The 14,847-nt window shown below is 46.7% G+C and overlaps 2 protein-coding genes across 11 annotated transcripts in view; one reads left to right on the top strand and one right to left on the bottom strand.

Moving 5' to 3' along the window:
• Nup214 (nuclear pore complex protein Nup214) overlaps nt 1-10,918 on the bottom strand; it is a 357,324-nt gene extending 346,406 nt beyond the window's left edge. For 9 of the 10 annotated variants that reach the window (XM_065430714.1, XM_065430718.1, XM_065430719.1 and 6 more), the window contains exons 1-5: nt 10,823-10,918; nt 10,323-10,429; nt 10,098-10,224; nt 6,556-6,776; nt 6,257-6,455 (exon numbers count right to left, since the gene is read on the bottom strand). In XM_065430714.1, coding sequence (XP_065286786.1) covers nt 6,257-6,455; nt 6,556-6,776; nt 10,098-10,224; nt 10,323-10,358 — 583 coding nt within the window. In that variant the 5' untranslated portion in view covers nt 10,359-10,429; nt 10,823-10,918. Of the gene's footprint in view, nt 1-6,256; nt 6,456-6,555; nt 6,777-10,097; nt 10,225-10,322; nt 10,430-10,553; nt 10,788-10,822 lie in introns of those variants that run through there. The other variant, XM_065430715.1, reaches the window with a different exon arrangement.
• A 3,016-nt stretch (nt 10,919-13,934) lies between these two features.
• LOC135901059 (eukaryotic translation initiation factor 3 subunit G-like) overlaps nt 13,935-14,847 on the top strand; it is a 28,393-nt gene continuing 27,480 nt past the window's right edge. Inside the window, exons 1-3 of the mRNA XM_065430713.2 lie at nt 13,935-14,068; nt 14,146-14,186; nt 14,506-14,633. Of these exons, the coding sequence (XP_065286785.1) occupies nt 14,049-14,068; nt 14,146-14,186; nt 14,506-14,633 (189 nt within the window). The 5' untranslated portion in view covers nt 13,935-14,048. The remainder of the gene's footprint in view (nt 14,069-14,145; nt 14,187-14,505; nt 14,634-14,847) is intronic.

Below are 14,847 nucleotides of genomic sequence, written 5' to 3'. Positions count from 1 at the left end.
ATGTTTCGCCACTCCAGCAGGGCGCTGTAAAATTCCAGGGTTGCGAAAGGACACTTCGTTAGCAGTTTTTTCACCTCCTGCACTGCACACTCTGTCATGCCATTACCATGAGGATAGTACGGGCTTGAAGTTACGTGGGCAAATCCGAGCTGCGCAGCAAAAGAGCAGAAGCACGTGCTGTTGAAAGGTGGGCCGTTATCACTGCACAGCTTTGCCGGGATTCCATGAGTCACGAAGACGAGCATGCACGCATTGTTTACCGCTGTCGCTGTTGTCTGACGTAGCTTTTGAACCTCGAAAAAGAACGAGTAGAAATCAACGGGGATTAGGTAGGACTGGTCATTGTGGTGGAAAATTTCAAGCCCTACTAATTGCCCTGGCAGGCCTGGTATCTCGTGGCTCAGCATAGGCAGTCTAGTGTTCCTGTGCTTGTACTTTTCGCAAGCTGCGCATGACTTAGCCACAGCAGAGATGTCTGCGTTCATGCCGGGCCAGAACATTACTTCTCTGGCTCTCATCTTCATTTTTTCTTCGCCTCCATGTGCAATGTGTAGCAAGCACAGAATTTCTGGTCGCTTGGCAGGAGGTATGACTATTTTGTTGGTCCTGAGTAGCAGGCCTTCCGCAACATGCAGCTTGTTGCAGTAACACCAGTATGGACGCAGGGCATGCGGCACATGGTTTTTGTTTCCAGCCATTCTGTGCTCAATAATGGCGCAGTTCAGACATACTGGGTCTTTGTTAGTTTCGTGCCGAATACTCTCGAGCTGCTGATCTGACACAGGAAGCGAAGAAATAATGCTGAATTGAAATTCTTCTGCCTCGTCGGTTAGTTCCGTAGCACTCGGGAAGCGAGAAAGCGCATCAGCTAGAAACAACTCCTTTCCTGGTTTGAACGTCCAGCTCAGCTCGGACGCACTCCTGAAGGGCGATGGTGATTCGTCGCGCTGGCTTGACAACGCCTCGAGCTTCAGGCTTCAGCTCCATGTGGTAGGCTACGTCTTTGATTTCTTCCAGCCCCTGGAAAACATCTCGAAATCTTTCTACTATTTCCTTAGTGTCCAAGGCGTCCAAGGTGTTTATGCGGCCAATCAGCCCTAAGCGTTCAGCCACCTTGCCACTCAATGTAACAGGAACAGCTTGCTTCACGATAAAGAATAGTGCCGTGGTAGACTGCGTTGTACTGGCGACCTGAAGTTCGATCTTCTTCGTCGCCTTTTCTATGTGCCTGAAAAACGGCCGTAGCGTAGAGCAGCAGTCTTGTGCTGCCTTCGTAGTTATGTTTCCAAGTGTCACTTCGGGCATGACGTAGCAATTGGCTCCGGTATCAATTTTGCAGCGTATGGCGGAACCTGCAATGTCGACAGCCGCTGACCAGCAGTCGTGGCCATCAATTGCATTGACTGAGGGTTTGAAGAAAATAGCCCTCGTCCTCTGCCATTTCAACCTGTTTTATCTTGCATGCTTGGCCCCTCGGTCTCGCTTCTGGTTGACGACAACCACGCGCGAAGTGATTTCGGCCGCCACACTTGTTACAGCGCTTGCTATGCACAGGGCACTGTTCTTTTCCGTGTGTGAAAGTGCAGTTTGGGCAAATTCCGAGGCTAACTTTTGATTTCACAGCATGTACGGTGGCCTCATCAGTTGCTTTTACTGCTGCCTCCCTGATCTCGTTAAAGTGCTCCTTCGCTTGTTCCCTTCTCGGCATATTTCCAATGTTTTGGCATACAACGGATTTTCAGACAAAAGTTTCTGCTGCAGGTCCTTGTCTCTTAACTCCTAGAATTATTCAACTGCGCAGTAATCTGTCCCCTAGCTCTCCGAATTCGCACAAGCAAGCAAGAGTTCGGATATCAATCAGCCACTCGCTAAAAGATTCGCCTGCACGTTGATCTCGGGAGCCGAAATGAAACTCGAACGTTAAATTCGTCACTGGTTTGTACTGGGCCTCGAATTATCGAAAGCTTATCGTGGTCTTGCTTTTCGTCCTCATTTGCGAATTTGAAAGTATAGAACACCCGCCTTGCTTCTTCACCAGTTGTGACAAGAAGTGTTGCTGCTTGAACTTCTTTAGGCTGCTTCCTTAGTCTGGTCGCCGTAGAGAATCGAGTAAACTCACTTTTCCAAATAATCCAGTTCTGGTAAGCGCCACCTGTACTTTCCAGTGGCTTTGGCAGTGGTAGAACTGTCGACGCCATACTTCTTTCTCTGGAGTGTACTAGGGGTGCAGCTGGGCGAGGGTGTGGGGAAGAACAGTGGTGAGCACGGCTTGCGAAACTTGTCGCCGCCCCACTTCCGACACCATGTGAACGGTCGGGAGGCAGGGAACAAAGTGTGTTTATTATAAGACAAGGGGCTGCTTATATAAGGACAGGCACAAATATGAGCACGCGCACTTCGTACTGTAAGGGCCCGTGTTAACATGACAGTGCGCATACTTACAATAACGATACCAGTTTTAACACTATATCAGTTATAACAATGAGAAGCTGCTGCACCATCAACTTTTGTGTTTTCCATGATGACATAGCCTGCTTACTACAATGCCCCAATGCCGCATTATCGGTTATAACGAAGTCTGGCTGCTGGATGTCAGAGCCGAAAAGTAGTGAAATGCGAAATCCTTGAAAATAAAAAAACAAAACGAGAAATTTGAACTGCTGCACGATGGGCCGCTGCTTTAACAGCCACTGCGCGCTCATTTTCCAGCCATCTCCACACGGCTCTCTCCCGTCAGTCTTCTATCCCTCCGAACACAAATGGACCGCGGTAACTGCGCCGCAAGCATATTGCTCGCATGTTGCTCAGTGGCTCCTCATTCAGCACAGTTCTGCGCTCGCGTTCGTCTTTGTCGGTTGCGTCAAAGTCGCTCCTGACCACGCGGTTTCTCAGCTTAGCTTGACTCGCTGCCAAAACAGAAGATAGCTGACCCGCCCTCTGATCATCAGCAATGCACAACGTTGCCGGTGAAAAGAAAGCACACAGCTATATATTTGGAAACTAAGTGCTTCTAACAGATGAGACTATCGTCGCGAACGCGACTGCATCAGATAGCGACGGCCACAACGGCAGCGACGACGCAGAAGGGCAGGCTGCCTCAACATTGTCCTCACAAAAGGCATGGCAGATGATTCAGTCCTTCCAGGGCTTTGTTTTCACGAGGAACCTTCTGCTGCACTACGTGGAGCACTTGGATGCCTTGGAGAAGGACGTTGGCACGCTTTGCGTAAAGCATGCATGGCCGACAGACAGACTTTTCTTGTGCAAGCCAGTGAGAAATATGTAACGAGATGCTTGTGGCTATCTCTCCTCAGCGTTTTTTCTGGATTTCTCATGCTGACAGGCTGCCGCAACAGCCTTCTCGCAATTTTTGAAAGGCCCCTTTTGAGGCCACCAAAGCGATGCCTCGGCGGTGCTCGCATATCGCTTGCCACACGTGGCACCTCTTTGCAGTTGTTATTGGCCTCGAGCTCCACCACTGGAAAAGCTGGCGCCACCGTCGGCGTGACGTGCTAGGAGGGATCACGTGGACAAAGCGGCCGCGTCGGCTGCTTCGGGCGCGCCGAAGCGAGCTGAAAACGAGTTTAAATTCCCTCGTACGCTGCGGTCCTCATTTAGTGGCGAAATTTTCCCGCTTCGAGTGTCTCCTTTACAACGCTTGAAAGCACTACAATAGGTGGTGGCTGCCCTTGAAGGCGCGCAACATGGTAGGCTACTGCTCGGTGCCGCAGGGCCGGACGCACGTAACGGAGGCCGGTGTCAGCCTTATTCACACGTAGCCGTAGCCGCAGGACAAGAAGCTGCGTGAAGCTTGGCTCGCGAAACATAAAACCGGCAAACAGTCATCGGCTACAACTCGGGTATGCAGCAAGCACAGACGCGAGGATGATTTCTGCTACGGCGCCCGGTCTGCGATGTTCTGAAAACGCGCACTGAGACGCTCGCTTGAGTCCGCTGCCCGACTAATGTCATGACGGTTTGGTCTATGAACTTGTCGATGCTATATATACTGGCAAGTTCAGTGGAGTGGAAAGGCAGCGGTAAGAAGCACATTTTAAAAAAGCATGGCATATGGTCATGTTTGTGTTATGAATTAATGAACTGGATTACAAAAAAGAAGCAGCGGGAAATTGCACGCTGAGAACACCGATAAACAAACAGTGCGAGGCAACTCGAGAAATAATATTGAAAGGTGAAAGAACTTAGAAGAAAAAAAAGATTGAATCGTCGCGACGGCACATGGCAGGCATCGAAGTCTCTACAATGAAATTATTTTTGAACAGCTCTGATAGCGCCCACACAACAATGGTTGCTTGTATACTGTCAAATGCTCATATTCTGCGGCCTGAAGCTCATGGCACGGTGCGAAAACGCGCGCGCGGAGAAAGCGAAACAGTGCGCGGACAGGCATGCAGACGCGCAGTCGGTCGCTGCGAATCTGCGCGATCACTGCATTGAGGCTTCGTTCTATTACACTCCATTTAGTTATACAAACACTATAAGAACATATTTCACATAGTTTGATCTCAGCGTTTACCTACCTTTCACGCAAGAAGCCGGTTCGGGAGACTCCATCGCGGCGACCGCGCACAGTGGTGTTCACTGTACGTATTCGGTAAAGAGAGAGTGTCTGTAAACGATTGTGTGCTTTCAGTTTGCCCAAGATTATTATTTAGACTGCAAGAAACTTCTCTCGTTTCGAAAGTACTTACAGAAATGTCCGGGAGAGCTCGCGCGTGGTGTTTTCAGTGAGCGCTGACAGCAAAACCTACGAGGAGCGCGCCACGTGATCCCTCATACTACGCCAGCGAGGCGCTTCCGATAGATGGCGACTCCGTAACTCCTCGCTGCCAATAGCAGTGCTATTCTTTAACGCCGACAGCCGTAACTTGTTACACACGATCAGAGCACCCAGGAAGCAGTTCAATGAGTAAACACAATCAGCAGCCGGGCGGAGGAAAGTGGTGGGGAGGGGTACTGGCCTCGCCACCTGTATAGTTTTCTCACATCAAGCTCTGCCATCCCCCTATTTTGATTTTTTCATGCAAGCTGGTTATAACAATTACTGGTTACAACAATGTAATTTTCGTGGCACTTGAATATTGTTGTGTGTATATATATATATATATATATATATATAGATTATATTTATATATCGTATTTACTTGTATAATGAATGCACTTTTTTCCCCGAAACATATGTGCTAAGTTGGATGGGGGGGGGGGGGGCATGTTCATTATGCGAGGTAAAATTTTGAGCAATTCTTTTTTTCCACGGCCACCTCTAAAAAAGTCCGTTTCGCCCAAAAAGCGAACCATCGATTGTGATAGCAAATGTGTAGACAGCTACACGAAAATAAGGACAGTAGTTTTATCGGCCGTATAAACTTTCAAACATTCACTTCACATAAACTGAGCAGCGAGAACACCGCACGCACAAAGGTATGAGCTGCCATAAACTCGGCCCCTGACGTAGATTGCTGTAAAGATAGGGCACGCAAGGTGCAGTTGCTGCATGAGTAACCCCCCCACCCCACACCCCCCACCGCCATGCTCACGACGAAAGACGGTGTGTTTCCTTCCCGCTTTCCTCCCTCGTACGCGGGAGATTGAGCCACGATCGTCGGCACCCCTAGGGTCCGGTTGTCCCAATACGCAGTTGCTGCCAGAATACAACGCCGCACCCCCTCCCTCCCGGGGCTTTTTGCGCAACGAAAGACGGCATGTGAGATTGAGCCGCAATCGTTGGCTTCCCTCACACGCTTTCACTCAACACTTACACCATGCGCGAGTGCCGACGACGAAGATGGCAAAAATGCACCTGGAGCGTCCACATAATTGCTATCGCAATAAAAGTAGGAGACACAGTACAATTCAGCCTCCGACACGGCGTCGGACACAATCGCACCCGCTGAACGCCATATCAGATGCTGAATCGTACCCTGCATCTCCTACTTACAACAGCAAGTTTAGGGTGCGAACATTATGTGAGAAAAAGAAAAAAACACTTTTTGATTGGAAAAAAGGGGCCTGCGTTCATTTTGCAAGTGTGTTTATCATGAGAGTAAATACGGCGTATATATACATGGGATTCGGAAAGCTGGAACCCTCTTTGGGAAAAATGAAAACTTTCTGCCTAGCTCAAACCCTTACCTCACCACACGATTAAAAAAAAAAAAAAATCTTGCGTGAACCTAACTGTGAGAATACCAGTAGTATATTAAAGCAATATTGGCTGCAATAAAGAAGTACTCACAAGCGGTGCCTCCTGCAGAGGGTGGAAGTGTGCCGAGAATTTTGAGAGATTCTCCAGAAAGCTCATAGATGGACACTGAGCCACTGCCGAGGCAGACAGCAAACATTTCGCACACCGCTGGATTCCATGCAAAGTCCTGCAGAGTCACGCCTGGCTGTGCACTGAGCCGTACCGTTGCGATAGGTCGTGTCTCTAGTGCCTGCAGCAATAAATCAAATAATATGCCACGTTGCGACCATGAACAATGCCAGTTTAAAATTGTATGGCAAGAGAAGCACAAGGCTATCTCAAACTTTTACCTGGCCTGAAAAGCCTCGAACATCATACATGTCGGCAACAGGTATGCCATCCCGCAACAATCCAACCGCCAGCGTAGTGTCATCTGCACTAAGTGCCACCAAAAGGACAGGCCCTGTCGTTGGCAGTACACGAAAGGGGCAATTGTCAGCTGGTCCCTTGCTGCCTGGCCCCTCCTCCGCATCACAGTTTAGGATATCTTCAATGGTGCAGATCTTCACACCTGCAGGTATGTGCAAATGAGAGGAGCACATGTTATAAAAGCAAAGGCGGTCTGCATACTGTAAAATTTATAAAGCGAAGCTTTCTTCACGGACCATCCCAGATTTTCCTGGCCGAGGCTGGGTGCCGTTCTCTTGCCAAGTAGCTTAACACACAGGACAATATAATCTTTGCTACCCTTACAAGTGTCCTGGCTGCTGGCCTTGTTTTCTACGGAATAACTCAGTGATAGAAGAAACGATGCCTAGATAACCTCGTTGCAACAAATATATGTCACCAAAAGCACAATTCCTTTAATAAAGAAAAGCTTTTTATGCCTATTTTCCTAGGATTTGGGGTATCTGCTTGGCAAGTCTTTTTCGAAGTAAAGTGCTGTTTACTTTTGCACTATCTCCAGGATCAGCATGCTGACCCTGGATGCAGTGTCATAGCAGAGCGAGCCAAATCCCGGAGAAAGCATAATGTGCAGTCACGTGGTGGGGGCCTCTCAATATTGCAGTCTTCACTGGAAGGTAGGTAAAAGCTATGGAGCAATACATTGTGCAAAATATAATCAGTTGCACGGACTTCAACCGCTACACAAATAATTCGCTTCTCAGGTTTCAACATGCAAGTTGGATCTGCATAATGTTTTAGCTCCATGACCTAAACAGTCTATAATATAGCGACACTGCACATAATATCAACCACAAAATTAGTGCGCCTTTCCTCCCATTAAATTCAGTGTATCAGTCTTCTGCTGCTGGCAATGGACACAAAACTATTTTCAAAGATAACTGGTAAACAATAAATACAAGCATAAACAAAACAATGTGCAGACACCATTGCAGCATAGGTAGAAAATAAAGATTGTAATGCGACTCCAACGGCACTGTTTATACACCGTTCTTTCGTAGGCGCCGCCATATTGTGAATGCAGTGGTGCCGCCTATGAGCAGCACCATACTGGCTTGAGTGAAAGCGGTGTTTTGCATGGCAGGTATACACTCGGCAGTAGGTTCTGGCGTTTGTTTTCGCAGTCATGCGTTCTGTTTAGTATGACGTGCGTCGCCTACGTGTAAACGGTTCTGCGAGACGTGCTGAATTGGTTTAAGGCGTCATGGCCGGAGTTTTTGGTGGCGGCGAGGTGAACGGAACACGCAGCGCGATGTGCGTGCGCACATTTCAGCCTACAATCAGTCTCGGAGATCGATCGTGTAATTCTGAATGTTCCGTTCACTAATGTCACCTTATTGCAGTATTATCCTCTATTTCTAAGCTGTGGTTTAGGAGCCATGAAACATATGCAACGACCGTAACAGCGTGGGTACCGTTTTGCTGCGATAGGAGCTGTGGTGTTATACTTTGACAAGCGTTCAAACTGTGGGCTGCAGGTTACATTGCGTGACTACTTGGTTCGATGGATGAGGTTTCCGCCCCTGAATAAAATAGTTTTGGCAAGTAATAGCAGCATACCTCACAGTCTGAATTAAGCTTGTCCAGCAAAGGGACTGTTTACGAACTGCGCGAGCGTCCTAAGCAGTGGTAGGTGCTGGATTACATATATCTTTGTTCTATATAGCGCTTGGTCCAAGCCTACCGCATCAGTGGTTATATATTTATATATATATATTATATGTTCAACAGTTCTCAGATCAGGCAAAAAAGCACCATGCAGAAAGGGGCCCTGTGGGACTTTTAAAACATGGTAAAAACCTGCCGAGTCACTGGACAATAATGTCATGGACAAATGAGCTTCATATTCCTATACTAGCAGCAGGAAGCCTACAGCTTAATTCAAAACTGCCCGCTCTTCCCTACACCTCCTTGAAATCCTCATCTCATTTCGTGTATATTCCTACACACTTATAAACACGATGACCACTGGCTGGATTTCTTTAAAAATCATGAATATGTGCATCAGACAGAGCCAAACTGAGACAAATTTTGCTAGTAACAAGGAAGAGGCATCATTTGGTAGCAGATAATGATACCACAGTGCCAACAATATAGGCTCGAAATCAGGTGGCGCAACAGTGGGTTGCATTATATGACCTTGAGGTAAAGCCACCACCAAAACTCAGTGTGATCACAGATCAAGTAGGGTAGGCATTGTTTGTGTGGGCAAGGCAGCACAGCATAGAGTGCAGCACAAGCAATTAAATGAAGGCCATAAGGCATGGTAGTGGCAGCCTTTGATAGCCAATAACTCCACTAAAACATGGGAAAACACGGGGAAGGTGGGAGATGAAAATTCAAGACGAGCAAAATGAGAACAAGGTAAAAGCGGGAACCAACGTTTCGACAAGGGGAGAACAAGATAAAAGCGGGAGCCAATGAACATAGGCTCCCGCTACGATTTTCGCATTTGCAAACTACCTAGCAGAGAACCGAACTATTCTTGGCATCAGATCACTTGCGTAAGAACAAAGTAAAGCAACTTTAAAACTGTTTTCGTGAAAGTTATTTGTGATTGAGTGCGTTACTTTATCAAAACAAAAATTAAGTAGGAAGGCCACAGTGACGTGTCTATGATCCACGTTATGATTGGTTCCCTGTCCTTGGCGCATGTGCATTTTCGCGGAGTTTAGTGCTCTGAAGACCGAAAAATCACACGCACGAAGAGTCCAGCAGCCCATTTGCCGCAAGTGTGAAAACGCAGTCAAATTCACACCATGTGAAAGGGGCTTTAGTTAAAAGCAAAATTTACTTCAATTTGGTGGTTATCAGGTGGTCTATCAAAGCAGGCACAATGAAATTCAATGAAGCAGTAATGCATCACAATGACGTGCAAGAGTATCATGATTACTAAATCATTTTGCGTGTAAAATTATTTAGAATTTACACGTATTAGAATCAGATGTCCAACTCAGGCTAAGTACCCATACTTTTTTTTTATTCTCAGATAGTCTGTCCATGCAAGACAAAGCAGTGGCCAGGTTGGCAAAAGTAGTTGACCCAACATCAGCATCAGCCAGATCAGCGTAAGCTACTTTGCCAAGCCTGGACCAATCAATCCTTAGTCGGCCACAATACCCAGAGCCAAGGTTTGGCGCAGGAAGTTTTCCTATACATACATATTTACCATGCACTTGGCTACCTTGTTGTAGAACAGACTACTTTTTCTGCCACTGGCGCACCAATAGTGAAGTTGCACGATCAAGTAAGGCGAGTTTGTTGCATTCACCCGATGATGAACGTAGGCTACGTTCACACTTGCGAATCGGCAAGCGTGCTTTCCGTGGGAATCCGTGATAATACACTTATGGCTAGTAGCCATTTGCCGAGAATAATAATAATAATAATAATAAAAGGGACATTACCATAGTAGTCTTTTACTCACCCTGATCAAATGCTGCAAAGATCAATCCAAACCTCGACGACGCTGCGACCAGGTTCACGGATTCAGCACAGACAGATTCGCCTCCAGCCGTAACGTTTACCGTGCGTATAGGATGAAAAAGAAAATCCTGCCATTCAAACAAGAAATACACAAACACATGGCTGTCACTGTCAGAATCGCTACTTGTCGATGCGAGCAAACAAGACGACGCACGTAGCCACCCACCGGGTTTGGTCGCATACATCCCTGTCCACAAGCCATTTTTTGGGCAGGTAGGTGCCACAAAGCCGAGATGTTCAGGAACTCCCGACACTTTCAAAGTTTCTGAAAAGCTGGAGAAAGCAGAACATGCAGCGAGAATCATATTTGTTGGTGCTTAACATCGCGCGCAATGAATTTCGTTGCAAGCGAAAAAATCACGATGTCATGAAATCACAAGCGTTCCTTGACCCTCACAGAAAGTTCATGTCACCTACGACCACGTTGCGACTTGCCGGTTCATTTTAAAAATTGAATTATCAAAATGAACGTGATTAAAAGCAAGCTTTTGTTTATCTGGGAGTTAAGATGACGCGCGTAACGGACATCCTGACAATGTTTTCACGATAGTGAAGGGATCTTTAATTAGTAGAAGACACAACTTGTTCTAAACACTAACAAAATAACGCGAATAACTTCCGAAGCGCTTTGAATGATCGAGAAAACCAGACTCGCACATAACTCACATTTTAAAACACACAAGATCGTGACAGATTAGTGCGTTAGTGGCTCCATGTGGCTCGCAGAACGGCTTGTGCCGCAAATGCGATTCCCAATTCCTTCTCTCCTCCCCCCCCCCCCCCCCACCGCTACAAAAAGTAATAACTCATTGTACCTAAAATTATATGACTCTTATATTTATTTAAATATTTCTCGTTTTAAAGGCGCTTTTTTGGAGTACGTTTACACCCTTATTACGTTGCCTACATCGTATACGGTTATACGATAGTCTGCGTCACGTGTGCGCGACTGCAACTTATGGCTATAGTGCCTAGAATATACTGGCTAGTGTGCCGTCCGCGGCCTTTCGGGTGGCACCAAATGCAATGAATGCCGGCGGCTGCCACTAGGGGCGCTGCAGTGCAGGTGGGTGCCGCGGCAGCATCCGGTCTTCGTAGCCCGCCGTGTTTCCACAGCATCGGCAAGCGGGCTGCTGCGCTTTTTGTTTTTATTAAGCTATAGCAGCAGCACAGTTCAAATGTGGGCAGCTGATTTATAAATCAGGGTTTGTTTTGATTACAACAGGCTTCTCTAGCGCTTGTCGCTTGCGTGAAAAGCGTGTGCTAGCTCAGCTGGGCTTCGAGCGGGGAACCTGCTGATGTGTTTCTATGCTGCCGAAGAGAAAACGTAATTTCTAAGGCAAATGCCATGATCTCCATGTTCCAAGGCCGTGTTGCGAGGTTCAGAACATATCACACGATCCAAGGAAGGCCAGAAACGAACCAAAGCATGTCCAGCCGTGTATAGGAGATGCTATAGTGATTAGCAAATTTAATTATTCATTATAGTGATTGGATTAAGGGGATAAGGCTGAATTAGAGGGATTAAGGTGTATTAATTAAGGAGTATTAGAGTGAATTAGAGTAGGCTTTACAAGGCTTTCGCCTTCGTACGTGTATATCTTCGGCGATAGCTAAGGACACTTGTTTTTTTATTCTAGCGATGATGCGTAATTTTTTAAGGGTAAGTTTCAGGTTACATTTTTCATTCTAATAAAGTAAAGGAAGTATACGGTTACGTTACTGTTCTATTGATGTTATATTAATGCATAACCATTCAAAACCGCTGTAACCGATCATCTTTTGAAATGACTTGAATTTCTGTGTTCTTTCTTTTTATTTTATTTGCTGCTATTTCTGCCTACTATCTTATTGTTGTCCTCATAGGTTTGAATGATTTTGATGGTTTGTAAACCATGTACCCATCTCCTCATAATTCCCATTGGGCCTCGGGGATAGGATAATAAGCAAAAAAAAAATTGCCTGTAAAATGGACTGCACGTGGTGTTCCGTGTAGTATACATTTTTTTTATACCTGGTAAATACGTGCAAATTTCTTTTTATGTCTGATATACGTGAACAAAAATAGGAAACAGATATTTCATTTAAGCGTAACAAAGATTTTATTCATGCGTAACAACAGTCAATCGCAGGCATATAAGACAGCCCTAGATGAGATAATGCACACATACATGAATAGATCGCGCAGTGACGCAGTTTCAGGAGCTCCTGCCGTTGCCTTTGCGCTTCCCTCTCTTTGTTGATGCCTTTTACAAAAAAAAAAAAACGAAACCTCTAGAAAACAAAGAACTTTGCAACTGCTGTCAAAAGCTGGTTTTTCATGCTCTGGGCACCCTGGTTGGAGAAAGGCCAGCTGTCTGCAGCTGACCTGAAAAATCAGCTATATTCGCTACATGTAACTTGTTTTTGCTGAAGAACACAGTAAAAGCATCTTCCCCGGCCTTCACAGCGGTTGACGTCTGGCTAAGATAGATAAGCAAGGCCTCCATTGTCAAAATGGGAAGTGAATGAAGAGAGAGAGAGAGAGAAACAACTTTATTGAGCCGAGCTCGACATCTTCTTAGACGCCGTCGATGGAAGTGGTTCCCTCTTCACGGGACCCATATGCTTCCCTAGCCGCCTGGCCCCTGGAGATCAGGACGAGCTGGTCTTCCAGGCCAAATGCAGCCAACTCTCCGTTAGAGTCATGACGATGGATGCGAAAAATAAGCATCTCACCGTTGCCAAGATGAAGTCACCACGGCTTAATCTACGGGTCAGGCCGCGAAAAGTTGGTTCCGTGCGCAAATCTACCGCTCAAAAAGTAGAAAATGACGAAGACTAAAGGAAAGCAGAAAGAGACTGCGGTGTTATTTCAATGGAACTGTAGGAGTATTAGAAACAAGATAGGGGAGTTACAACTATTCGTTGATAAATTGGACCAAAAACCGGATATCATAGCGTTACAATTAAGTGAATGAAGCAGCGTCTGTACTAGCTTCAGCTTTACTTACGCAAAGGAAGCCTGCACAATGTGGTCAAGAATTTTGGGCAGTAATCTATCGTGCAACATAACCTGCAGTATATATCAGATCAAAGCACTACTGCTCGTTTTTTCTTCTTTTTTTTCCCCCTGGTAGGAAAAGTAAGCTGAATGCTTAGCAAACTCAGGAAATATCGTGGGTATAGCTTAGGGTTTCAGGCGTGGTCACGATGGAAGAATACTTCCACCGTGGGCGTGTTTTATCGCGGGGAATCTCGTGGACAACGTCATTCGATCACGGTGATAGAGAACGCGCGCTCGACTAAGCTGTTTTCGAACTGATTTTCCACAAACCGCAGCAGTTGGTGCCGGCCTTCTGTTCGTTCTCCTGATCATTCTTGCCCATTCTGCTGCCGCTTCGTATCAGATGGTAGAGTGAACAAAGATACACGCCCTTTGTTCAAGTGGTAACCGCTTCCACACAACGGCACAAAGCAGGTCCTCTCCTTGCACTGTCTCAGCTTCGGCATTTTTTCACCGCCGCCGCATAGTTCTCGCAATGACAGGCACACGAACATAACAGCCACGCACTCACTCTTTGACAACACCAATCACAAACACGCAACGCTGTAATAACACTGAAAACGCAAACACAGAAACCGACGCAACAACTGCGAAACTGATATGCGAAGCAGACGACACGCGCAGTCTGCACCCACCCGTGTGGCAGCGACCTCTGCCGGCCATCGTGGGCATTCATTGCAAGCGGCGCCACGCTCGTCCATTGAAAAGAGCTGGTGCACGGCACACTAGCCAGTACATTCTAGGCACTATACTTATGGCGTATGTATTGGTGTTCTTGTGGCTTTCTGTGCTAAGCTCTCCTCGCGCACCGTGCCCCCGTGCACAAAGCTTTATAAGTGTTTAACAATGCCTGTTGCTGACAACTCGTAGGTTCCATTACTCTTGTTTATAGTGCTATTTAAATGTCGCAGTTGCTTTTCTTACCACTCTTTTCTTATTCTAGCATAACTCCTAGCTGGGCTGATCGGGTCGAGCAGGGTGAAGGTGAGCGCCAGTTTCTCTTCAACAGTAAGCTTAAGCTGATACGTAGGTGAATCTTGGGCTTGTTAGTTTGCGTTCATTGCGAAATACTTCAGCGCAGAAGAGATCATAGTAATACTGCCTTCATCCCTTTTGCCCTGGGTCATTTTCTCTTGTGTGGTTGAGCCGTTTTCCACGTCCAGGCAGTAGGCCTAGTATTCATTCTAAGATATTCGCCGTTTTCAGTGCTACATGTGACACCAATCACGCTTCAGATGACACGGTTTTAGGTATTGCTGTGTTGACACTGAGCTTGCTTAATTGCTGGTCCGTCTGTTCGCAGATGTCCCTCTGCCGGCCCTGCCCCCGCAAGTTTCGCAAGTTCCGCATGTGCCACAAGTTGAAGTCGCTGATGGGGAAGAGAAAGTCACTACCGAATTTCGCGAAGACGAAGAAGGAAGGAAGGTTAAGGTGCGTAGACTTGCGTAGCAAGTGAGACACTTGCAGTATTTGTACGAATGCCGGCCTGCCGACGCGATCGCTAAATCTGTCATGTAAGATTGACGCGTTGAAGAGAAGCATATGGCAGCGGGGCCTGTGACAGGCTGGACGAGAAGCGAATTAATACACTAAAGGAATGTTTTCCCCGGCCAAATTGGATGAGGCTCATGAGGTAATGAATGAC

The sequence above is a fragment of the Dermacentor albipictus genome, chromosome 1 (genome assembly GCF_038994185.2).
Source record: "Dermacentor albipictus isolate Rhodes 1998 colony chromosome 1, USDA_Dalb.pri_finalv2, whole genome shotgun sequence".
Classification (NCBI taxonomy): Eukaryota; Metazoa; Arthropoda; class Arachnida; order Ixodida; family Ixodidae; genus Dermacentor; species Dermacentor albipictus.
The sequence above is the reverse complement of the archived record's forward strand: the minus strand, read 5'-3'. Positions and strand labels throughout refer to the sequence as shown.